The following is a 27,966-nucleotide window of genomic DNA, read 5'->3' as shown; positions in this document are numbered from 1 at the left end:
GTCATATAATGTAATTTGATCTTATTCCCCTCTCTTCATATTTCATCCTCCCTTTTCTCTGTTGTCTCACAGATTTTGTACAAGAAATCCCCCAAAATGCTTTTAAAAAGATAATCTTTCCCACCTTCCCCAAATATTCTAATTTGTTTAACAAAAGAATTTAAAATTTTACTTTTTAACTTGGTTTCTGTGTAGTTCTCATGACAGTAATGCAGAAAGTCTATTTCCAAATAATGAGACTTAAATTGTCTGATTGCTGTTTTTCAAGACTTTATTCCTCATTTCTATTACCTAAATTTTAACAATAAAACCACATCCAGTTAATTTTCCTAATTCATTTAATTGAACTACTTAATCATTTAATGTGAAATGAACATATTCACATGTCTACTCTATACCTATGGTAAAGTATAAATTCATGACTATCTTTGGTTTAGAGTCAGTAACCAATAGCAAGAGAGAAATGGTATCCTCAGATAGTATATATACTCAGATATTATATATATTATATATTTTATTATATATTATTATATATGCTATATATTATTATAATTATTATATAATATATATCATTATATATTATATTATATATACTCAGATATTATATATACTTAAGAACTTTAACAATTATTCACAATGTACATATGTATAATTGTTTTAGAAAAAACTCCATATTTCAATTAGTTGACCTAGAACATTTGTTAATATTGACTTCTGTTTAAAAGACATATCTCTCCAGGAGAGAGTTTTTATTACAATAATTTTATAGTGTTATATTTATAATTATTATGGCAATGATATGATATATCTTCTGTTTTTGATTATGTGGTTTTTAATCTAAACATCCTGAGTGACTACAATTAGAGATCTTTTAAAATGCACTTTAATTATAGGTCATGTATATTTTACTTTTTAATATAATTAAATAAAAATTTAAGTAGTTCATAGTGTATATTAAAATTGTACCTTTCACATCCACAAGCCATATATGGTTCATAATTGGAAAACAAAGAAAAATATTGATGTTAACTATAAACAAAAATTTTACTAAAAGATGAAAATCGTAACAAATAAAAGCACATATATATTCATTGAATTTAGAGATAGTTCTTAATTGTTAATGTATCTATTAAATGTTAACTGTTCAAGCCAGCTTGATTCCTTTGGTGCCCATGAGATCATTTTAGCTTTCTTTCTTGTGGATATCTGCAAATAATATGTTTCACAAAAATTATAATAATAAAAAGGAAAACATTTTGAAAACTAGATGTGATGGCACATACCTATAATCCTAGGTATTGAGAAGCTGATATAAGAAGTTCATAGGTCAAAGCTAGCTAAGGCAAAATCAATTGAAATCCTATTTCAAAAGCAAGCCAGGGTTGACAGTGCAATCCTCTAATTCCATCTACTCATGAAGTAGAAGTAGAAAGGTTTGTGGTGTGTGGGCAGCATGAAGCAAAGTTATACTACACAATCTGAAAAACACACTAAAATCACAAAAGATTGGGGCATGACTGTATCAACCCCAATGATATATTTATGTCTTTGTGTATTATAAACGTAAGTTCATTGCGTAGGAATTGAGTTTCAAGGTATTTTATCTTCAAGGGTATTTATATTTGTGTTTTCATTTCATATTACTGGCATTAGTTAATTCTATTTAGGATCTGAATTAGTATCAAGTTATTCCATTATGCATTGTCATAGTTTAGAATGGTTGATAGGTGATGTAGTCAAACGTATGTCTAACAAATGGCCATTTTCAGTTTCTCGGCAGTACTGAAGTGGAGCAGCCAAAAGGTACAGAAGTTGTGAGAGATGCTGTAAGGAAATTAAAGGTAAGAAAAGCCCTTCAAATAAATGGTGTGATACGGCTTTTTCATGTGATCAAAAGATTGATGGGAAAAAGCTAAAATAGCTTGTGGGTAGAATAGCTTTCTCCTGTTAAAAATGAACAATTGACTAAATATCATCATATCAAGGAAATATTTTAGTAATAACTATGTACATGCAATTATTTTCTGAATATCACATATTTTCTGTGCTATGTTGCCTTCTACTCACTAAAAATATGCTGAATTACAGAAATTCATATGCATTGACTTTCAGTAGCTTGCCTTTACTTTTCTTAAGCTAGTGGACTTACCTTAAGTGAGGAATGACATAAAAACTATCTTCAATTGATAGAATAGTGTATTCATCAGTTGAAAATAGGGAGTTAGAATTGATTTCAAAGAAAAAGTTTGCAGAGATGTCCTAATAGGCCATGCAAGAAGAAGTAGCCATGTCTGTGGACAGTCACCCGTATATCTGATGATATCAAGAGAGAATAGGAGGACATTGGTCGCAGCTCCACATGACCAATAATCCATACACCTTTCCTGAGCTAATCTAAGCAAAAACCACAGGTTCATTATCCACTGGTGTCCTGAGAAAAATCTAAGTGGGAACATATATTCATCACCAACCAACTTCTTGAGAAAAATCTGAGAAATAGCACATATTTAATAAGTTCTTAGGAAAAGTCTCACATGAGATAATGCATAAAGATAAAGGTCATCCAGCTCTTCCTCAGGAGAGTTAGGGCTTCCAACTGTTCTAAGTAACATTGTGAACACTCAAGTGTTACTTTCTGCTCTGTGCCAGTGGCTAATGCTTGTAATTTTAATTACTCAGGATTTTTAAATCAGGAGGATCCTGGATCCGAGCCAGCCTAGGCATAAAAGGTCACTAACTCAATTTTCAAAATAACAGGCATAAAGTAGGGTGGAAACATGGCTGCTCCAGTGGGTTTGAACTGTAAAAAAGAAAAGAAACAAAAAATGTATTAACTTCTTTTTAGAAAGTCATACCTGTAGAATTTATTCTATGACTTAAATTAAGTAAAATTGGAATGCTTTATATTATGAAGAAATAAAGGCAGATATGTTTTATCTGTTGATTTCACATATAAACAGTTCACCTAAGTATTTTATAATCATTTTCGTTAAAAATGTTAAAGTATTTCTAGATAATATCTCTTGCATTTGGAAAATAAGTAGCCTGGCTAATCATTTGTTTTCACTACTGAGTAGGTAATGTTTTACATTTGCCTTGTTGGACCACAACATTGTTAATGACAACTAGAAAGTTCTGAAGAATTCATGGTTTGTAGAGGGGATTTAGAGCAGAAATCAGCCTGCTGTTTTTCAAAATGTTGCAAAATATCTACCTTCACCGCATTCAGACTGTTTTATAAAAGAGCAACAGTGTTTACACTTCATCTTTTTTATATTTAGGAGTTGTTTTTTCTTTTTCAGTTAAATCCAAACCCAAAAAGATTCAGTTGTATTAGGTCAAATGTAAAGAGATATTTGAAATTAAACGCTTCCTGAAGAAGGAGGATTTGCATACAGTCTTGTGGGCTTTTACATAGTAGTTGTTTCTCTGTTGTATAATACTTACAAATGTATTTACTTAATAAAAATATGGCTTTTCATAAGATAAAAACAATTTAATATAGTCTAAAAGTATATACTTCTGGATAGTAGCTTTTGTCTCTCAAATGTCTTCCAGAATACATATTCATTTGAGAAGCAATCAATAGTCTGATGCTTGCACAATTTTGTATGTCAGGAAGGTATGCCTAAAGATTATTATACTAATAAGAATGAATAAAACAATTATATTTGATATTTTTAATCATTTTACTACTTTGACCTCAGAGGTCTCAGACTCCAAAAAATGGGAGACTCCTTGTAAATTTTGTCATGTGTAGAAATCACCAGCAGGTGGTAGTATGGTTCTATGAATAAAAACATATTTCTTGACTACCAATTGTACATAACCCCATTTAGTTGCTTATTTTTCTCAAATATATGTATCCTGTGAGCGTTGTAAAATCTACTGTAGCTTAATATTTGGCTTTATTTTATTCATAAGTTAACATTATACTGATGTTTATATTTAAATATATGTGGCATTAAGGGTTCAAAGTTTATCCAAGACAAATAATAGGAAACAAAACATTTTCAGTAATTTCTCTTTTTATTTTGTATTGCATGATTCATGGTTAGACTTGAAGAAAAAATTACAACATAATTTTTCTTAACTTCATTTTATGGACATTTCTAGTTTAGGTTATTTTCTTAAATGTAAACATTTTTGTTAGATTTGGAGTTTTTACTTTCACATTCAGCTTTTGTCAAAACAATGTTCTATTTCTTTCTAAATATTCAAAAAAAATTTTAAATTTTTGTAAATTTATTTATTTATTTATTTATTTATTTATTGGCCAGTCCTGGGGCTTGGACTCAGGGCCTGAGCACTGTTCCCTGGCTTCTTTTTGCTCAAGGCTAGCACTCTGCCACTTGAGCCACAGCGCCACTTCTGGCCATTTTCTGTATATGTGGTGCTGGGGAATTGAACCCAGGGCCTCATGTATACGAGGCAAGCACTCTTGCCACTAGGCCATATCCCCAGCTCCGTAAATTTATTTTTAAGTAGTTGTAGAAGGGGATTATTTCTCAACCACGCTCAGGAATTGCTTAATTATATTTTAGTATCTTAAAATTTATAATTTAAAAACTTTCTGTATATTAACAATGCTGTTATTGTAGTGAATTTCACTTTCCACAGTGATTTTTCTGTTTATTAATATAGCTAGTACAGACATTACTGAAATATATTTTCATAAATGAGTTTTTATAATGTTTGTATATATGAAAAAGTAGTAGACTATGGCCTTCACACCTTGTTTCTTTTCCTGCATGGTCAGCATAGGACAGCATGTTTGGGCCCTAAATATCAAGGAAGCATCTTCCACTACCATGGAGTTCTAGTGAAGTTCTATTGATCCCAGAGTAAATTCAAGAAAAGATGGGTTTGGGGAATCCCTGTCAAGTCGTATTAGGGTTAGCCAGGAATTTCTTTTTTCATCAACACCCGATGTGGCATAGCTGTTTTGTCTACACAGTCGGTTACTTAATTAATAAAGTACTTAAAGCCAAATTGTAATTTATTCAAACATAGCTGATTTCAATACATGAGTATTAAGAATAACTTAATATTTTAATTCTAAGAAACGATGAGGAAAAGTAGCACAGAATAATTGGTCCAAAGTAACATTTATTTTCTTGCCAAATAGTGTATACTCCATTAATACAATAGTTAGATTTCACTTAAAATAAAAAGACCATTGAAGAGAATAGATGGATTGTGTAAGGTTGACACTAAAACTGAATTCTCTCTTTAAACTGTTAACAATTGGGCTAAGGAGTGATGCATTTTTAGCTAATAAGAATAAGCAGGGGCTGGGAATATGGCCTAGTGGTAAAAGTGCTCACCTCGTATACATGAAGCCCTGGATTCGATTCCTCAGCACCACATATATAGAAAAAGCCAGAAGTGGCTCTGTGGCTCAAGTGGTAGAGTGCTAGCCTTGAGCAAAAAGACAGTGCTCAGGCCATGAGTTCAAGCCTCAGGACTGGAAAAAAAAAAAAAAGAATAAGTAATCTTCCATGCCTTTCAGTCATCTCATGATGCCATAAACTTGCTATGGTTGGCTGTATCTGTGTACAGATTGCCTATGCTTCACTGCCTTAGAATTTTTATTGGCTAATTGTATTCAAGTTTAAATAGTAGATCATACTACCCAAATTTACCAAGGAAGGAATTCGCTGAAATAATAATTGAAAGCCTTTTTGCATGAAGATTTTATAAGCACTAAATTAAAATAGTAAATAAAAAAGAGACTATTATAAAAGATAGGCTGATGGATTGAGTGCCCTGTTATCCAATGTTTTTATATTAGCAGTAGTTTAGATTGGAACACAAGTAATAGTATATTTGTAGGAAAATGGATAGGAATTCGAGAGTAATATGCAAATAGTAGCCAACAGTAAGCTCTAGTTTTAGGAGATCAAAACAAGGATAGGTAAGGTTGGTAGAGATGGGGGAGAATCTTGAAAGAACAGCTTATTCAAGATGCATTGTAGTCACAAACTGAAGTGTTGAATTGAAACCTGTTGTACAACTACTGAGGATAATACAAAAGGGAGAAATAATGTTGATGAGAATATTAAAAAGGTTTTAAAATATAAATTGGATGAATATAACCTTAGGCACAAGAATTTTGTGGCATATATTCAACAAAGTTCAATAACCAGTGTAAACTCTGAAATTCATGTAAACAGAACTGAGTATTTTTCTTTTAGATACAAAATGTGCAGTGGGCAAAAAAAAGTGTACTGGAGTATTTAGCATTAGTTACTACAAACCCATTTCATGATTAAAGTGCATAACTTCACTGGGATGTACTTTTTCATAACTTTGAAATAGCAACCTGGATGTTGTGATCTCTGAAGCCTCTTTGATTATAGTTATTTCATCTTGATGGGAGCAGGAAGGACTGAGGGACTTTTCATCACGTGTTTTTTGCTTTCTGTTATTTTCACTGTCCTCTTCCTGTTCACCATCTCATCTTTCTTCTCTTGTTTCCTTCTTACTCCTCCTGTGTGTATGTGTGTGTATATCTGTGTGTGTTTCTAACATTAATGCTACTTCTTTCTTGTTTTCCTACTCAAAAAGATAGCACTATTATTATTGGTTGTGTGTGTGTGTGCACGCAAGTGTGTGAGTATATCTGTGTGTTTTTTAAACATTAATGCTCCTTCTTTCATTTCTTGTTTCCCTTCTCAAAAAGATAGCACTATTATTACTGGTTGTGTGGTGTGTGTGTGTGTGTGTGTGTGTGTGTGTGTGTGTGATAGGAGGTCAGATGAATGGTTGCTTATGTTCAGATGTAGAGGCCTTGGAAGTTACTGCATGTTCTTGTGTCTGTAATACAGAAGTGCCAAGGAAACAGCTGTGGGTGGGACTACAGCTACTCATGGGATTTCATTTACTCAGATGCCTTCACATGGTTGCAGAGCCACTGACTCTGTAGACCTTTACAGGTGAAAGCCTGCAATTTATTTAATTATGCTAATTCAAAGAAGATATTACAGAAGGGAAAAATTAATAAACATTCCCTGAGAGATGGCTGGAAAAAATCTTTGGCCTGCATGAAAGCAAAGCATGTTTCTTATAGTAAGAGACAAAAAGGAAATATCTGGCAATAGTTGGTTTAGTTATGTGTAAAATATATGACTGCAGGAGACCAAAGAGGGTGAAAAAAAACCTCATTGTACATTCATGTAGTAGGAAAGACAGCAAGCTGAAAAGTTGTCCAACCTGAAATAGAATGAAACAAATGACACCCTCAGGGAAATGAAAGCAGACACTACAAGCCATTCATGTGTGTACTAAATATGTTACTCTCTCCATGGCAGTGCAAAGCCATGAAAAGAGCAAAAGGCCTTTAACCACTCTGCTGCAGGACTGAGCTAAGCCATGTGTCTTCACATCTGCCTTCTATTAGAGTGAGATGCAGAATGCAAATAAATATGACACACAAGAGGACTCAAGCTCCGCCTTGGCTTACATGTGAGCTATTTTGAGTCAAGCTAAGATGATTTTCCATATGCTGAAAAATTTATGCTAGAAAATAACTTGGAAGCTTTAGAAAGGGGATGAGAAACCCTACTAAAAAGGAATACTTTTTTGTCCTTTGTTTTTGAACAGAAAAGTGGGGATGCAAAGTAAATGAAAAGTAGGTAGATATTGGTGTATCTAGCTAAAATTAGAAAACACATTAGAATTAAACTTTTAGATAATTAGTGGTTTTTTTCCCCCTCATTCTTATTTGTGTCAGCACCAAAATCAAGGGAGCTCCATTTTGACGTGTACATATGAGCCTAGATTATACCTGGATCAGACTTACCCCCTCTGTCATTTTAGTGAATAAGTGTTTAAAAACAAAAGCAAATTCCAAACATTGCTTTGGACATATTTACAATAAATACCAGATGCATATTATGTTTCTGTGCATATGTGTTTGTGTATTTTTGTTCTAAAAACTTTAAAAATATATTTACTGTTTAATAGTCAAATTTAACTGGGCTTTTATAAACTTACTTTTCTTTCTAAATTTTAGTTGTACTTGGGTTTAAACTCAAGGCCCAGCTGGTATTCTACCATGTGACCCACATCTCCAGTTCTATTTATTTTTTATTTTATAGTTATTTTGGAAGGATGTCATGGACTTTTCTGCTGGCTATCTTTGAATCTTAATTCTTCATATCTCAGCCTCCTGAATGGCTAGGAGTACAGACATGGATCAGGGGTTCATATCTGATATTTCTACCATAAAATTGGGCATAACTGGGAGAGAAACAAAGTTCATGAACTTTTTTTGTTTCTTTTTTTTTTTTTAATTTTCTACAGAACCTAACAGACATTTGGCACACTCTAATTCAAATATAAAGATACATTGCCTCTCATACATGAAGCCCTGGGTTCAATTCCTCAGCACCACATATATAGAAAAAAGCCAGACATGACTCTGTGGCTCAAGTTGCTAGCCTTGAGCAAAAAGAAGCCAGAGACAGTGCTCAGGCCTTGAGTTCAAGCCCCAGACCTGGCAAAATACAAAACAAACAAATATAAAGATACAGCTACTACTACTCTGAAAGCACTGCAAGTTGTTTATGATTTCATGATGCTATATTGGTAATTCTATGTAGAATGTAGATCTACATCAGAGAGTTTTAATTATTCTAATTACTTCAGTCCTTATCTTTGATTCAACTCTGTTAGCCGATTTTTGTTTCGTTTGTTTTTCCTATTTGAGTGGACAGGACAGTGCATTAAAATAGGAAAATACCTCTGGATGTACAAAGATGGCACATCCAGAGCTGGTGAATGGTATGTTCTCTACATTTAAAATAAATTCCACAGAAAAAAATCGATACATTTCTGCATATCATCATACAAAATGTGCATTTTGTGAAATGTTTATTTTTTTGTAAATGGATTTAGTTTTTCAAATGTCGTGAAAAGTTGGCTAAAAATCATGTTTTATAATTGTTATTGAAAATAAATCTGAATTATATTGGTAAATTGCCATGCTTCCTAAGTATTTTGAGAACATTTCCCCCAAACTTTACAATGAGCAATCTTTCTTTTAACCCTGTCATTGACTAGAAACATCAAATTTGTATGTGTGCTTATTCACCACAAGAACAGAATAATAGTTTTGTTAATAATTTTTCATTTCTAGTTTGCAAGACACATCAAGAAATCTGAAGGTCAGAAAATCCCCAAGGTTGAATTGCAAATATCAATTTATGGAGTAAAGATTCTAGAACCTAAAACAAAGGTAAGGCTGTTTTTGAGTGGCAGAGTACTCAAATCTTTAATTAGTTGTTTGAATGCCAGTTTCCACCAGCACCAGAATCTGCTTCCATTTGAAATAGCAAATCTCAGTCTCTGTTCTAGGCCTACTGAATGTCAAATCTACAACTTACAAAGAAACCCAGTGACTCTTGTAATTAAAGTTTGACTACATCTGGTATACTGTAGTGTCGCAGTTGTACACAGCAGGCTTCATTTTCAAGTTGTAGCCTGTTGGAATAGCTGCATTAAAATGGTGTGAGGGTATCGGAAAAATAGGCTTGAAAGCCTCAGGTATGTCTCCATAATCATGATTTGAGAACCTTTGAACAAGTGGAGTATGGCATGGTTGTGCCCATGTTTACTGTTCTCCAATTCCATATTTTAAAACAATGGCATTCCTTCAAAGTTTTCAAGGCATAACTTTAAGATCTCTTGCAATTAGACTATCTAGTATGATCCCTTTATTTATCTACCCTCAGTATTAAATAATAAAGACTCACAGACTTTAGTAATGGTTATCTCAAAATAACTGCTGTTGAAGTGGCAAAACAAAGAAAAAGGACATGGTGAATGGCTAATGGCAGGGTGATGCATATATAATAAAATCATGCAATTGGATCATTTGGATCAAAACAGTTGAAAGCAAGGAATTACCTTCTGAACCCTAGCCGAGAAAAATTTATTAAATCAGGAGTGGCTACAGAGAAGAAAATATGCTAATAAATTACAATAAGTTACAGTGGGACAGTACAACCAAAACATAATGGCAACCTAAGTGTTAGTATTACATACAATCACAAAGAAAAGTAGCCACTATTTTGGCATTATCTCTGAAAATTATATGAGTATGTAGTGGCAAATGTCCAGCCTAAATGGACCATGTATAGGCCATGCTTATGGTGAAAATTTTCTACTAAATCATACTAACTCTTTATTGGGCTTGGAGTGTGTTTAGATACAGAGTTAAATATTTACAATTTTTTAGTGGAATTAAATAGCCATTTTTTTCTCTACATATCCTTACTTAAGATTTTTTCAATATTCCTTCTATGTAAATTGCATGTAATAGCACTAATAGTACCTGCATAGAGTTTCTATGAGGTTTTTGGTTGTTGTTGTTATTGTGTTTTTTTGGTCCTATATTGGGCTTGAACTCTTGGCCTGGGCACTGTCCCTGAGCTCTTCAGCTTGAGGTAGAGTTCTACTGCTTGAGCTACAGTGCCACTTCTGGTTTTCTGGTGGTTAATTGGAGATAAGTGTCTCATGGTCTTTCCTGCTCGGTCTGACTTTGAACTGCCAACCTCAGATCTCAGCCTCTTGAGTAGCTAGGATTATAGACATGAGCCACTAGCACCCAGCCATAAAGGCTTATTTTAATGGTTTCTGAAGGTTTTAATGAACCTAAAGTGTGTGTTAATCCTAGTGAAATAGGATTGCCTAAATAAATCAATCCTGAATAATAGTTTCACTCTCTTCTTTTGGAAACAAAAAATAAATTAATTTAAAGAAGAAAAAAAAATTACAAATTTTGAATATTATTATATACTTGAATCCTAGTTATATTTAAATAATATAAATATGATGTGATCACATCATTTGAATATAATATAGAATTGAATAACTGATTCAATCATAAATATTTAGAAAATTTCTTTAGTATTTGATTATGTTGCAATAACATATTTTTCAAAAAGTACAAAATATAAAGACGTTACACACTACTTAATGACTAGCACTAATGTCACAGGTGTGAGATGTCTGTGTTTGTAAAAGGAGTCACAGGCTTATCATCAAATGAGGCACAATGTGGACAGAACTTGTATGCATATGCATTACAGTCTTTTCTTTAACCTAAATCTGTTATTTATCACAGAATTTCATTTAACCTTTATAATGATAATACTTCCTCAAATGAAAGAATCATTTTCATTTACATTTTCTTTCCTCATTTCCTACTTACTGAAGCCCATCTGAGCAATGACTTATGGTTTGTCAGATTTTGTTCTCCCTACCCTCCTGAGCTTTGGGATTTTACTCAAAATGCAAATAAATAAAAAAGAAAAATTAAAAAGAATAGTAGGTGCCATTGTGAAAAAAATGTGAGTAGACTCAAGCACCGACATGGCCTAACTTATAAAACTGTAACCCCTCTGTACATCACTTTGACAGTAAATAAAGTAATAAAAAAAAAAGTTATATGAAAAAGGAGATGCTTTCAGGGCACTGGTGGCCCATGCCTATAATCCTAGTTCCTCAATAGACTGAGATCTGAAGATTACAGTTTGAAGCCAGGCCAGGCAGGAAAGTCTGTGAGATTCTTATCTCCAGTGACCCACCTGAAAAGCTGGAAGTAGAGTTGTGTCTCAAGTAGAAGAGGGCCAGCCTTGAGTAAACAGCTCAGGCTCAGTGCCCAGACCCTAAATTCCAACCCCAAGATGGACACTATATTTCTTGTTGGTAAACATTATTTTCAAATTAATACCAGTAATTTCCCATTGACATCCTGTCAAGCTATCATTCTGTTCCTTAAGTTTCAGGCCTCCCACAATCTACACTTGAGTTATAAAATATTAGTGAAGTAGCCAAGTGATTTTCCATCATTCCATATGGCTCTCCTCAAATCAGTAATGTCGTTTTCTTCTTCCCTACCCCAACTCGCATTTTCTTATACATAACAATTTTTATTAAAAGATACCCAGTTTCCGTTTTCTTACTTTTTAGTGTAAAAAGAAACACCTGAATTTTGAGCTATCTGAAGTCTGAAACGTAGTCCTGGAGTTTTAAAGTCTTCACAGAATCATGAGGCCTAGTGTGTGTTGTGTGTTTCTAAGAGATGGGAGGAGAGAGAGAGAAAGAAAGAAGGAACGAGAACTTTTTTATGTAGACAGCCTTTTCACATACATGCATTAGAAACTTGTATGGATCCAATAGAAAATGTTATTCATTTAATTGTAGGCAAAAGATGTGGTTTAGGGGTCTGGGGATATGGCCTAGTGGCAAGAGTGCCTGCCTCATATACATGAGGCCCTGGGTTCGATTCCCCAGCACCACATATACAGAAAATGGCCAGAAGTGGCGCTGTGGCTCAAGTGGCAGAGTGCTAGCCTTGAGCAAAAAGAAGCCAGGGACAGTGCTCAGGCCCTGAGTCCAAGCCCCAGGACTGGCAAAAAAAATAAAAAAAGATGTGGTTTAGAAAAACAACACAATGAAATATAGGCCTCCTAAAATAAATTTATTTATAGTTAAATTGTATATATCCAGTATTTAAAATATACTGTTAATACAATAAAGTCATTCTTTACCGAAAAAAGGAAATTTTTCTTTCCCATTGGGATGGTTGGGAACTACAGTGAAGTCTTCTCTGTAACAATTAGTTATAACATATTTCTTTCATATCTTTCATTCTTTCAGCTTTCTCACTTGTTAGGTGGTGCTGAACACAAGACATACAGATTGAGAATAAACATATATATTGATTTTTTATTCCAATGCTAATAAAGTATTTTAAATATCTTTACTAACTCTAAATAGTTGTGCAAAGGAGTTGGCATTCAACAAAGAAGTTTAGGAATATAATATCTTGATCAATTTTTGGCATCCCTCTTGATATTCTTGTCTAGCTTTCCCAACCCTCCACTTCTTTTTATTCTTCTACCCCAGGAAATGGGTACTTGAAAAGGGTAGGTTGTACCCATTTCCTGATGTTTGTTGCACCCTGACTTAACCTTTCTAAGGAATTAAACTGCTTGTGTTCTCCTCTGAAGTTAGTGTATTTCAATTAATACATTTGTGTACACTTGCATACCACCCAAAGTATTTACTTTGAATGTATTTTATTTCTCTGTTCCCAGATCTCCTTATTCTATTTAACCAGTAGTAAATACTACACTTAACATTCATAAAATCCTGAAAAAAACTACAGACCCTCAAAATGATACAAAATTATGTTTCAGCTCCAAATCTTCATATAATTTTATTTTTTGTACCAGTCCTGAACCAGGCTTGAACTCAGGGACTGGGCACTGTCCTTGAGTGTTTTGCTCAAGGCTACTGCTCTATCACTTGAGCCACAGCTCCACTTCTGGCTTTGGTATTTAATTGGGGATAAAAATCTCATTCATCTTTCCTGCCAGGGCTGGCATTAAACTGCAACCCTCAAATCTCAGCCTCTGAATAACTAGGATTACTGGTATGAACCAACAACATACGGAACTTTACAGTCTTCTTTTGTAAAAAGATACCTTTTAATCTCAACAAATATTAACACAATTCCCACCTGTTTAAAGTCACAACTTTCTGTGACTACGCTAGTGGCTGAGTGAGTGATGAGCTTTGAAAACTTCAACATCAGTTCTGTGTGCTTGGCATGTTTTGTATTACTTCCCATAAAGATACAAAAATAAATTCATGTCCTATCTTATCTCCTCTTTTTCGTCACTAGTATAGTTACAGTTGCATGACTGATTCAGATGTGTCAGCATTTGAGAGCTATGGTGTCCCAGAGGGTTATCGTTTAATGGGTGTAGAGATATCTAAATAAAAGGAAATGTCAGTATAAAAGGAGACTGAACAATTAGCTTTAAAATACAAGCAAGAGGGGCTCGGAATATGGCCTAGTGGTAGAGCGCTCGCCTGGTATACATGAAGCCCTGGGTTCAATTCCCCAGCACCACATATATAGAAAACGGCCAGAAGTGACGCTGTGGCTCAAGTGGCAGAGTGCTAGCCTAGATCAAAAAGAAGCCAGGGATAGTGCTCAGGCCCCGAGCCCAAGGCCCAGGACTGGCAAAAAAAAAAAAAAAAAAAAATTACAAGCAAGAGTCATATACCAATGTGTTTGGTCCTTGTCTCTCTAGTCCCTAATTGCAAGAAGCAGAAGATACCTCATCAAAAGCCTGTGTTAAAAACAAAAAGAAAAGGGCAGGAAATTAGAAGGGAGAATCTTAGAGAAGATAATGGGCTCAAGGAGAAAGGGTGAAAGGAGATTGTAAGAGATGGAAATGTGGAGTGGGTATGGTTAAAATATGTTTTGTGGGGCCGGGAATATGCCCTAGTGGTTAAGTGCTCGTCTCGTAAAATACATTTTGTGCATGTATAAAAACATCGCAATGAAACTATGAGGAAACAGGCCTATGTAAGTTGAGCCCTCTTTTTTAACCTTGTTCTTGTTTTTTTTTTTTAATTTTTTCTAACTGTTGAAATTCATGCACTAAAGTAGTTTGGTGGACCATAAGGCAAATAAGAGTGATGTATAAAATGGAAGAACTTGGAAAAAATTATACTAAGTGAAGTGAGCCAGACCCAAAGAAACATAGATTCCATGGTTTCCCTTATAGGGAGTAATTAGTACAGGTTTAGGCTAGTCACAGCAGAGGATCACAGGAGCCTAAAAGCTATGCCCCTATGAACACATAAGATTATGTTAACTGAAATAAACTCCATGTTATGGAAACGACTGTTAGTTATATCATTGTTGTAATTACCTTAACACGCCATGTGAAACTGTAGGTTCTTTTGTGGATGATCCTCTTGTATCCCTTCCTGTGGTTGAACTCCTGCTATCACTGAATCTCATCTGAATACACTGGATACTGTATATACTGGTATTAGAACAAGGGAAGTGAAAGGGAATGTCAAAATCGAGAGACAAAGGATAAAAAGACAAATGACTCCGAAAGCAATACTTGCAAAACCATTTGGTGTAAACCAACTGAATAACTCACGGGGAGAGAGGGAAAGGGGGAGGGAGGAGGGAGGAATGAGGGATGAGTAACAAACAGTAGAAGAAATGTACCCAGGGCCTAACGTATGAAACTGTAACCCCTCTGTACATCAATTTGACAATAAAATTAAATTAAATTTTTAAAAAGAGTGATGTATACAATCTCAGTAAGCCAATAAGCCAATGTTAAGCTTATGGAGTGAAGAGTCTTGGCTCATCAGTTTTTATTTTGATCAAAGTCTGTGAGATTCTGAATCCAGGGAGCAAGCATCCTAGGTAGTTGAGTTGTCTGAAACTGTGTTTAGAGAAATACTGTGATGTCTGGCTTAAAGTTTTTTGGAAGAAGAATTCATTCAATCTCCTTTGGATGGATCTATTCTTGCTTCCATATTTAATGTTTTAAAACACTCATAGTAATGCGAATGACCCATGATTCTGATTAATATTCCTGATGTTATAATACAAATTTGAAAAATAAATTGCTTATAGCTATAAAAAATAAAAGGAATGATTGTTTTTTTAAAAGGTGTTTATATTAGTCACAGTTAAATAAGATGTTTTTCCTATGTACAACATGTTTTAAAAAAATGGTCAGGAGGGACTGGGAATGTGGTTTAGCAATAAAGTGCTTGCCTAGTATGCTGGAAGCCCTGGGTTCAATTACTCAGCTACACATACATGTGTGTGTGTGTGTGTGTGTGTGTGTGTGTTTGCAGTGATTTCTGTCTGGTGTGTTTTTGTCTTTCTACTGAATAGCCTCAGTCATTTGGGGGCTCTTCTCTCAAGAATAAGAATGACTTTCTTAGAGAAGTTCCATGAATGTAGGAGAAATCATGAAGATATATCTATGAAGGAAGAAATAATTGTATATTTTATGTGAAATTTTATGCAGACAAGCCTGTGTTCTAAGTTACAATACTCATTATTAGCAATAATATAAATGAAGGGAATTTGGATTTGAAAGAGTCTTCCCAATCATATAAACTTTTAGAGATATTTTAATCTCTTTGAACCTCAACTTTCTCCTTCATAAACTTGTAGGCGTGAAAAACAAATACTCTCTTAACATTCTTGGCAGCTCAGATTCTTCTCAGTTTGTAACCTACTGATCCTTTTGTATTAAATTTGCATTGTTCTAAGTACTATTGGAATGATTATCATTAATCTTCAGGTCAGAATATCCATCCTCAATGTTTATTTGTTTAAGGCTGGCGTCTATGCAATTATAAAAACAAAGTGTGACAGATGACGATTACACATTTAAAGTTGTATGTTATGTATTATTAACACAAACTGGCATTTCAGAAAGCGGATGAAATGCTATCAACTATATTCATTTCCATCTGTGTTCACAGGAAGTCCAGCACAATTGCCAACTTCATAGAATATCATTCTGTGCAGATGATAAAACTGACAAGAGGATATTCACTTTCATATGCAAAGATTCAGAATCAAATAAACATTTGTGCTATGTATTTGACAGCGAAAAGTGTGTAAGTATGCCAGATGTTTTAGGGTGGTTTGTTCTCTTTTACAAGCCAGGAATTGTCTTGTTTCCTGCATTAGTAAAGGATTTGGAAAAGAATGAGGTCTGCAAATACTTAAGTGCACTAATAGATTCATCCTGTCATGAGAGTATACTCAGGATTTCACCCTTAATTAAATTCATATGTTCATGAACAAATGCTTACATGCAAATTTCTTTCATTAGAACACCATGCCTACTTATTCTGTGCATTTGTGTCTCTTTTAATCACTTAATATGTTTGTAATTTTATTTCCACCCAATTTTTGAGTACAATGCACATTGTGATATTGAAGAAAATGTGTTTTAGTTTTATTTTTTTTCTTGAAAAGGATAAGCTTAATGGAAATCAATATGCTAAACCTTGGGAAATTAAAGCTCCATGACTTCTTAAATGAGTCTCCAATTACATTGAAAATTGTTTCATATAATGAAAGGTAATTAATCATGTATTTGTACATGCATATGTGTGTATGTGTGTGTGTGTGTGAGAGAGAGAGAGAGAGATAAGTAATCTAATGTTCTTAGCAAGTAAGGACATTTAGGGAACTCCAGAAATAAGTCATACAATAGTTTTTTAATCATCTTGAATCATAAAGAAAATTCCATATCATTGTATTGTGCTTACAAGCACATGATAATTCCAATCATAATCTAATCTGTGTTCTTGATATAAAACATAAGATGCACCTTCCACTCACATTGCATCCAGATGACTTCAGTAGGAAAAGATCATCTCAATCTCTACGGCATTGTTGGCTTAAAAAAGAAAGAGACCATCACTCATTTATGTGCTATTTTTCCTTGTTCTCCATAAATAGAAGACAGCTTACTATGATGATGACCATAATGGAATTTATACCTCTGGTTTTAGTATGTGCACTCTTTGAAACAAATACTTTTTTACTTTGATAATTTTTGTATCAAGTGGATAACAGGAGCTCAATAAGCTTTTCAATAAGGAAAATTCTGTGTTGAAAATGTACCCAAAATAATGCAAGTTATTTCCTGTATATTTTTAACTTTAGTGCCTTAAAAAAGAGAGGGTAACAAGTTTGACAAGAAATGTACTCACTACCTTACATATGTAACTGAACCCCTCTGTACATCATCTTGACAATAAAATTAAATTTTAGAAAATGGTAAGCATATGTACTAAGCTACTTTGGCATCATAGCTTCTTGGAAATTAGTGAACATTATGAGAACTGATCTGAAAAATATACTTATTATGTAAGTTCGTGTTGTAGACTCACAGAAAAAGACATTTTTATGGAGTTCAAAAAGTTTTTGAAATTTATTCTAGTGAATGAAAGCAATAATTTGCTTTTTAACTATGGTAATCTGCAGATGATTTTGTGGTGAGATTGAGAGGGCTGCAATTCATATTTGTTGACTATCTGCTATGTGTAAGACATAATAGCTTTTTACAACATTTGCACTGAAGAGTGAACTCAGTGACTTATACATAGAAGTAAAATTCCTATAGCTCTCTGAAATGGTTCGTAAACAATATTGTTCATACATATCAGCCTTTTATAGATTTGTACCACTTGTTTTCCCTTTTTTGACATCTATTCAAACTTGTTCCTTGATCATAAACTAGAAATTTGCCAGAACCCTGGTAGAGTTCCATTAAATTTTAAAGTGTAAATCCTATTTCTGGCGAACATATTTTCTATTATTAATTCTCAGTCCTTTTACTTTCTTGTTGATATAGTCTACCAAAGTTCTCTTTTGTGAAGGTTGAATATGATTTATTGAAGCCTAAGGTCATTCACTGTGTAACTTCAGAACTAACTTTTAAAAGCACAGTTCTTCCCATCTTATATTAAATATTAATTGGAACCAAGAGTGAGGAATTTGGAATTTACTAAATTCATCAAATAAATTGTGTTATCAGAATCCCCCCAAAAAGAAATAAGGTTGCCTAGCTTAAAAGAAAAAAGAAATAGTAGCTGAAAATGCCCCATAGTTGGCAAATAACATAAACCTATACATTCAAAATATTAAATGAGCTCAAACAGCATTGTTCCAAATACCTACATACTAAAACATAGTCAATTTTCTGGCAATGAATGACAAAGAAATGCTGAGACCAATAAAAGGTGTTCCTTATCTATAGAATTAGGTCAAGTTGCATGGTAATGTGATTATCTTAAGAAAACATCAAGTTAAGAAGGAAGTAACAAGATATTTTAACTACTGTGGTTGGATCACTGTCAAATCAGAATTGAAGATCCAAGCCAATGTATATTTCAAGGGTTAAAGAAGTTAAAAAATTATCATATGAATAACAACTGTTTTACTACTAAACCTTCCCTAAATAGTGTGCGGTTGCTGGGTTTGGGGCATGTCTCTAAACAAAATAAAAGACAGACCCTTGAGAAAACATGAAGGTAGAATGAAAAGGATTAGGAAGCATATGAACAAATATATAGTTTTCTGAGTTATGTATTATGGTAGAAGTGTTGCATTCTGGTTTGATTCTAAGCATATATTTATATGCACAGCAGTGAAATATGCGAAGACCTATATTAACAACAGAAAATTGAAAGACTGAGGGAAGGGTTTGTTTCCGTACTTCACTTGAACTAGAAAAACTTCCATTACTAGGCAGCTGTGATAAATAATATAAATAAAATAAACACAGTGAGAATCCAAGAGCAATCACTTAAAAGCTGTATGAGATTCATTTAAAAACACTGTTAATTTTTTTAATTACAAAAAATTTTTATAGTAAGTGCCTTAAAACCCTACAGAAATTCAGTGACAACAAAGCAGAAAATGAAGAGAGATTAAAAAATAAAATTGCTAACTACAAACTTAAGTCCTAACATATAAGATCACATTAAATACAAATCCCACATAAACTAATTGAATATATATTAAAATTGAATTAAACACAACTCAAATCCACATTGTCTATAAGGAATTGTAACTGGGAGGATGAATATAGGTGGCATCAGTAGTTTGAAGATAGAAGAAAGGGAAGGAATATATCATGCAGTCATTCACATATAGCAGGTTAGCTTTGTTAATGTCAGAGTAACCTTTGATGCAAAGAAAAGTCAAAAAAGACTATATAACAATAGAAAAAATATACTATCAAGATGCCAAAACAATCAGTATGCATGACCAACTAACAATACTGAAAATTAGAAGTACAAATGGGTAGAACAGAAATGATATACAAGTAGACGGTTATATTTGGAAACTTCAACCAGAAGAAAATCATCAAAGATATACAGTGCAACAACCATCAAGCAATTGGACCTAATAAAAGGCACCACTCCACCCAGAAACCACTAGTTTTCAAGCATTCAAGTACCATCTGCCAAAATGCACTCTATTCTCAGCTACAGACAGACCTCAATTAAAAAAAAAATCCTCTAATCATATAGGATATATTCTTAGAGCCAAAGCAAAATGAATCTAAAATTCAGAATACATAAATAATAGTAAAAAATAATTAAAAATGAATCATAGCAATGGTATATTCTATATATAAAAAAGATATTTAAAAAGAGAGGGTTTTTTTTTTACAATTTTTTTTTTTGTCAGTTGTGGAGCTTGTATTCAGCCTGGATGCTGTCCCTGAGCCTCTTTGTGCTCAGTGCTAGCATTCTACCGCTTGAGCCACAGTGTCACTTCCATTTTTTGAGTGGTTAATTGGAGATAAGAGATTCATAGAGACTTTTCTTCCTGGTCTGGCTTCGAACTGCAATCCTCAGATCTCAGTCAGCTAAGTAGCTAGGATTACAGACATAAGCCACTGGCGCCTGGCTACAAAGAGAATTTTTATTAATTCAATGAACCAAGCAGATATTAAAATAAAGCTTATGAAGATTTATGTGATATAAAGTCATTCTGAGAATGAGAAACAATAACTAAGTAAATATACTAGAAAAGAGCGAATTTTCAAATCATGACATGTCTTTTACCATATAATCATCAGTCTATTGTTTAAAGTATTAGAAAAAATCAACACTCATTGTTAAAAACTAAAAGCAGAAAAACCTTCTCAGTTTGATTATAGGTGTCTGAACAACTTCAAATTCCTTATATGAGGTTATAAAATGAATACTTTAAAAACAATATAAAGCAAGGAAAGCCTTCTTACTCTAGCTGCTATTAAATGCATTCCTTAACTTTCAAGTCATTACAATAAGATAAGAAACAAAAATCAGGAACATGTGGACTCCAAGGGATGAAATGAAACTGTTCCTCTGTGATGCCATCTCTTCAAACATCAATAATACATATGCACGCGCACACACACATACACACACACTGGTTAACCAAATAATTAAGTTTTTTGGAAATGTCTGGAAAGAACTTTCCATTGAAAAGGGCAAAAATAAAATGATAGTCAATAATGGCATCTATTAAGGAAAATCACTTTGAAATCAGACTTAGCTATTACTGCACAGCTCTCTGAAAGTCTAGTTGTGTCAAATAGAGCTGCTAGGGATAGAAAAATGCTCCATCAGTCTAGAAAAACAATTTTGTCAGTTAACATGCAACTATCATATGAAACAGTTGAACAGTCATCCAGAAAAATCAAAGCTTAAATGTTCACACAAAAACCATGAATACTACACATGAATACTCATTGATATGAGTCCCAAATTTAAGATTATTATAATTACACAATATACGCACACCCAAGAAATGGGTCAATGATTAAGCACACTTGGTTACACCCCAAGTGATAAAATGGAATGAGCTACTAGTATGCACAATGACCTAGTTGACTGTAGAGTAGGAGTTCAAAAATTCCAGAACATTATGTGTTTTTCCTTCTATTCCTGTTTCACTTATAAATGACAGAATTATAGAAATGGAGAATAGATTACTAATATTTGCCAATAGCCTAAGTAAAGGACTAGAATAGGGTCTTGCCTATCAAAAAGCTCAGAGATTACTGTGGTGATGGAATTATTCTGTATTGTTACAATAATCATTTTCCTCTCTTGGGGACAGCTGTGCCTTTAAGAGGCCACAGCTGGCTTTAGCCTGTCCCCTCTTCTTCCGCCTTTAACAGGAAGAGAAGCCCCCGCCCCTGGGGGCGAACACGTGCGTGCCATCATGGCAGGGACTTCTACAGAGACCCAGCTCTTGGGGGGCTGTAGTCCCCGCCCACAGAGGAAGTTCGTGACATCACCATGACGGACATGGTCTTTAGCCTATGACTGGCCCTTTGGCCAGTCCCCCTCCTTTTCCGCCATTACCGTTATATAAACCCCCTCCCAATTAAATCCTGTGAGACCCATTCAAACATCCAACCTTCTCCTCGATATCTTTGTCCTGCAGCTCCTGACACATTATGGTAGGCCGAGGAAGGGATTTCGGCATCCCACTTCAGCTTAGAGCAGTTTGGTAAGGACATGCCTTACTCCTTCTGCTGGTATGAGAGGTAGGGCGGTGTTTCTTTCATAATTTGAGGTTCAGGCATTTCCCCGGGCCACAGGGGGGAAGGGGTCCTCAGAGGCCCCGACACCTCTCCACTGGGAAAAATTGGAAAAGTATGCACAAGATCTTCCTGTACTATTTCTTACAATTGGATGTAAATCTCAATTGATTACACAATATACACTTACTTAAAAAGTAGGTTCTGGCCTAGTTGGACTGAGCTGTTGATCTTATTTTAAGTAAACACAGGTCAGAGAGTTACACTGCAATTCCCAAAGTAACAAAGCTAATAATTATAGAAGCACAACTATATAGTTTAACTAATACACACCAAGACTGGAATTCAATTTCCTGCTAAAATGATGTTATATTATGATTTCATACTTATAAACTTCTATAGTCATCTCATTAAATTAAAAAACCACAAAATTCAAATAAGGACTTCATTGTGATGGTTGAATTGACTTCTTAATTTAATAAGTGAAATATAGTCAATGTCAACCAGTTAACCATTATTTCCTTTTCAGAATTTTTTCAAATGTTTGTAATGACACATTATTCATTACATTGCTTTTGAAATAATCTAACTTTAGTTTCTAACAAGCTTATGGAACTACTACATAGCATTTTGCTGATGTTATGGCATCAAATGAATAGCATAGCAAGAATTTAACCTCTGTTACTCAATAATTTCTTTCTCTGTAGAAAAATGGCTCATTGTCAAAAGAATCATATATAATTAATAATAGGAGAAATCACTCAAAATTCTTCTTCAATGTCGACTAACAAGTTATTTGTTATATATTGTTATTGGCTGCCCTTTAAAATATTTTGAAATAAGCCTTCTTTAATGAAAAGTAATTCTTTCTCTTTATATTTCATTAAGTTATTAGAAAGAAAAGTTTCTTAGTTTTGTCTTAAGCAAAAATGCCCAGGGACAGTGCCCAGGCTGCATGTTCAATCCACAGAACTGGCACACACACACACACACACACACACACACACACACACACACACACAAGGAAACAGAACAAAACAACAACAACAAAAACAGATACAGTTTTGTGGGAATATGAACTATCTTCCAAATAAGAATTTGCTGCAGTTGTTTGGAGAATAGCTATTTTTATTATGTATTATTAAGGGTCTTTGTGTGTCTCTAAGTTATATAATTTAAAAAAAATCACTTTCTCCTGTCTGAAAAAAATCACCAAATGAGATCAATTACAATTTTGGGAAGCCTGCCAAACTTCAGGATACCTATCTATCTATCTATCTCTATTTATCTGTTTGTCATCTATCTACTTTTAGTTATATCATATATTACATGTGAAAGAGAAAATGAATGAAGAAATTAATAGGTCTTAAAATACACAGAGAACTAAAAAACACATGACATTATTACATAAAAATAAAAAGTACTCATTAATACAGTGGCAATCAGAAAATACTACAAAAGACTTCACAAGAACTTTTGTAGCAATTTTGTTCATAACTAAAAAAAATGGATTCTGATGGATGTCCATCAGCAAAAATTAATAGTAAATGTATAGCAGGGAAAATCACCAATAAAACAAATGGAATACTGTGACATATGTAAAACTCAAAAAACACTATGTTAGCAAATTCATCCAGACACCAAACAATACATACTAAATGGTCCATTTTCGTGGATATCAAGGACAAACAAAATTGATCCATAATCTTAGAAATTAGAGTCATGGTTACTCATGACAAATGTGATTTGACTAGAAATAAACATGTGACCCTTTCTGAGGGGATAAATATATTTTTGTGTTCAATAATACAATAGTTATGCAACATGTCTAAACACTTGGCTGTACAATAATGATCTGTACATTCTACTATTTTGAATCTTAACTTTACTAGTCTTTTCCTCTCCAAAATGCAGAGGTTTAGGAGTCAGGAATTCTGGGTCTGAGCTCCTGGTTTTTGCTGTCACTAATGAGATTTATGCAGGTTATACCATCGTAGAGAAAAGAATTTCAGTTTCCTTATCTGTGAGTTATAATCCTCATCCATACAGTCTTAACAATCAGTTTGCGTAACATGTGCAGAATATATACCAAGTAGCCACGTACTCAATATAAAGAGAGCATATATTTTTTAAAGTTCTTTATAAATAATATGAATGATCAACAGGGTTATCAATTAAACATTGTGGACTTGAACATGTCTTATTAAATAAACACATTGGGCTGATACTTTAATCAATCATTTAAAGATATTTATTTGCCACGACTGGGGCATCAACTGGGGCTTCTGTCTGTTATCTTTTTCACTCAAATCTGGTGCTCTGCCACTTTATTCACACAAAGTTCCACTTTGATTTTTTTTTCCTGTTACTTGGAGATAGGAGACTTCCAGACTTCCCTGACTGACAGACATTGAACCGTGATTCTCAGATCTCAATCTCTTGAGTAGCTAGGATTACATATGTGAGCCATTGGTGCCCAGATTTCTTCTGTAATTTTATATCACAGGTTATCCCTGCTACATAAAGTTGTGCACATATTTTGCATTTTATTTAGTTATATGAAACTATTTTAGAGTTCAAATCCTTCTTCAGCATAAAATAGCTGAAAAATGACAATGTCAATGAAATAACCTACATTTTAAATTCTATAACACAACTGTTTGAACTTCAGTAGATTAATGGGAACATGATGATTTCAATATTTAATGTTACTACTGGTAACATTAATTGATTTAACTCCTAATTTAATGTTACTCTTAGTTGCCATGTAGATATTAGTTTTACTGAATTGTTTACCATTCATGAAATTGATTATTGCCTTTACCAAGCATCCTTTTAATGATAATAAAGTACAAAAAGAAGCCTTATTTTTAGTTTATATTTAATACAAGACACCACAGAATCAGTGGATATATCAATGACTTAGGAATTTGCTGGTGGACTATGAGTTTGTGACCTTTTCTATTCAGCTGTGCAGAGTGTAGAAATGTTTATCAGGTCAACTTCATTTTGTTCACACACACACGCGCGCACACACACACATACAAACACACACACAAACTGTTTACCCTTACTTGTATAAAAATTAAAATTGCTGACTTCATCTTACATATTTAAGATGTGACTATTCTGAATTTGGAATTTCTCACTTCCACCAGGCAATAATTAACATGAGCTAAGTAGCCAGGCTTGGTCCCTTCAGAGAGGACTTACCTCAAGTTTTCCACAGAAACCACCCAGCTGGCCTCATTCAGGTCACCATCCCAGAATTTAACAAACCCTTCTCACCAGGAAAAGAAAACAAGTAGTACAACAGCAAGGAAAACTGCACTGGGCACTGTAGCTTCATTTAATAGCTTAGAAATATTTGAGGAAATGAAGAAAATACCTAGGAAAAAAATACCACAAGTGAAAGAGATGATGAGATGGACAGGAGGAACTTTTCCTTCTAACTTCATCGGTGGTCTCCTTTAGTGTTTATTTCTTTGCTTTTGTACTGGCCAAGGCTTGAACTTAGGGACTGGGTACTATCCCTGAGATTTTTACTCAATGCTAGCACTCTACCCCTTTTGGCACAGTTCCACTTTGGGCTTTTTAATGGTCAAGCGGAGATAAGAGTTTCATGAACTATCATGCCTATATTGGGTTCAAACAGTAATCCTCAGACCTCAGTCTCCTGTGTATCTAGGAGTACAGGTATGACCTACCAGTGCTTGGCCTATTTGTTTTTTCTTCTTAAATATACCTGGTAAGTCATAGATATTTGGCTCATCTGCTGTATCCTTTGGAAATAACTCCTATAAATGTCTAAAATCAATTTACATGAATTTTGTTTTGATTGATTCAAAAAACATTGTGACATATCGTTATTGAAATGCAAATCTTCTTTGATTTTTACAAAGGCTGAAGAGATAACTTTAACAATTGGCCAAGCATTTGATCTGGCATACAGGAAGTTTCTAGAATCTGGAGGAAAAGATGTGGAAACAAGAAAACAGATTGCAGGGTTACAGAAAAGAGTGAGTAAATTAAACCTGTTGTTTCACATTTGTGTCATGTAAGTACAGGAAGCTTGCATCACATCAAACAAGTTAAATGAGCCATCATTACCTTTCCCTCACACTAGTTGGAAGTGCTTTCACTGTGTTCCTATGATTGTTTTTCATTCTTGATCCCCTACAGTTTTTTTTAATATTTTGTATTGAATTCCCACAAGAACTCAGTGTTCTCATGTAATTTTTTTGCTTCACTTCCTGATGCTTCTCATGGGGATCAGAGCAGCAGAAGCAGCAGATGCTGGGTAAGTGGTTCCCCATGCAGAGCAGATTCCTTTGTAATTATTTTTCACCCCTTCTCCATTCATCTAAATCACTCCTGAGTAAGTTTCACTGTCATGTGGTCACACTGAAAGATTATGGGTAGAAATTGTCCAGTGCAACAAGAACACACAGAGATGACACATCAGGAACATAAAATTTGCACAAACATAAAGTATATTTTAAATTTGATATGTCTCTCCAGTGACCTAGAATCCCTCCACTACTTACTAACCAATTTTTTAAAGTCATTGTCTGCCTGTGCATAAGAGTACATTAAAATTCTAAATAGTATAAAATGTTATTTGTTAAGTTAGATAATATAAAAGCAATATCTATCAAGCAAAAAAAAAAAATTCTGAAAGTTACTCAATGACCACTTGCTTTTTAGATCCAAGACTTAGAAACAGAAAATATGGAACTTAAAAATAAAGTACAAGATTTGGAAAATCAATTAAGGATAACTCAAGTATCAACATCCCCAGTAAGTATACTGAATTTGTATATCATTCATTTGAGATAAGATTGATAGGATGAGATGTATCTGGATCAGAAATTCTTCAATGGTTCATACAGTACCTTATGATCAATTATTTAAGCACGGAGAGAGATTTGCTTTATAAAACAAGGTTAATTAGGAGAGGTGAGTCATCTAGATAACACAGAGCAGAGTTATTTTCTATTTCCTCTTCAATGCTACATTTTCTCCTAGTTCAGACCTGAATTTGATGATAAGGTTTATTACACCTTTTCTTTTGGGAACATGATCTTTCTTTCATCCCAATTGGTTACTGTTCATTGAGGTTAGAGGTGATGACCTATGTCGTCTACTCTTGCGGAGCTGAACTTTGTTATAGAAGATGGAATGGAACGAAAACACGACTGAATATTGTTTCTGCTGTTACACAGCAAGGTTCCCACTGGGAGTAAAGCAATTTTATTGCAGACACTAAAATGAGTGTCTGTCCCTGCAGACAACAGTCAAGTATTTGTAGTTAAATTACTTCCGACTTCTTGCAAGATTGAAGTCCAAAATTTTTTCCAATACTATGGATGAAATCATTACATCATTTTAGTAAAGGGACTTTTTTTGGAGGAAGATAGAATTTTAGGCAATATTTTTTCAAGGCCAAATGATATTTACCAAAATCTGTGTTTTGTTTCACTTTAAATGACCTGAACTAATGATGGTCTTCCTTACTCTGTATATTATTCACTTCAAATATTTAATATTTAATTTATGTCCTGGTACTTTGACATGAAACAAAATTATGAGAATTTAAAAGAATTACAAATTATTCTGTGTGTATATGTATAAAACACAACAGCAGAATAGATCATGATGAAGAAGAATGCCTCTGTAAGAACTTTAGGGCTTCAAACTCATTGTGCCCTGGAAATAGGCCAAATATTTTTCATTATTCGTTTCTATGTTCCAAACTGAGGATAGGTCTTTTTGTTGTTTGTGTAAGGTCAGTAAAAATGGAGATAGTATGGCTCAGAAGAGAGAGCTTGGGAGTGATACATTGTACCTCTGGCATGTACAATAAGTTACTGAATGATCAGGTTCTGGGTTTATTATAATGATCTTCCATAATTTTTCTTTTCACTTTTTGGTGCTTACCAGGATAAATAATTTATTTTTTGTACCTATCTTCCCAAGAAAGAGGATATTAGCTCAAACTCTTTCAACAACGTTTGGTCCCAAAATGGAACAGGCTCTACTAGAGTCT

The 27,966-nt window shown here is 33.9% G+C and overlaps 1 protein-coding gene across 8 annotated transcripts in view; it reads left to right on the top strand.

Moving 5' to 3' along the window:
- The window catches only part of Gulp1 (GULP PTB domain containing engulfment adaptor 1), a 216,083-nt gene that overhangs the window by 169,862 nt on the left and 18,255 nt on the right, over positions 1-27,966 (top strand). For all 8 annotated transcript variants that reach the window (XM_048345117.1, XM_048345116.1, XM_048345114.1 and 5 more), the window contains 5 exons: positions 1,770-1,841; positions 9,143-9,241; positions 16,336-16,473; positions 25,820-25,936; positions 26,625-26,717. In XM_048345117.1, coding sequence (XP_048201074.1) covers positions 1,770-1,841; positions 9,143-9,241; positions 16,336-16,473; positions 25,820-25,936; positions 26,625-26,717 — 519 coding nt within the window. The remainder of the gene's footprint in view (positions 1-1,769; positions 1,842-9,142; positions 9,242-16,335; positions 16,474-25,819; positions 25,937-26,624; positions 26,718-27,966) is intronic.

The sequence above is a fragment of the Perognathus longimembris genome, chromosome 4 (genome assembly GCF_023159225.1).
Source record: "Perognathus longimembris pacificus isolate PPM17 chromosome 4, ASM2315922v1, whole genome shotgun sequence".
In the NCBI taxonomy this organism is placed as follows: domain Eukaryota; kingdom Metazoa; phylum Chordata; class Mammalia; order Rodentia; family Heteromyidae; genus Perognathus; species Perognathus longimembris.
The sequence above is the reverse complement of the archived record's forward strand: the minus strand, read 5'-3'. Positions and strand labels throughout refer to the sequence as shown.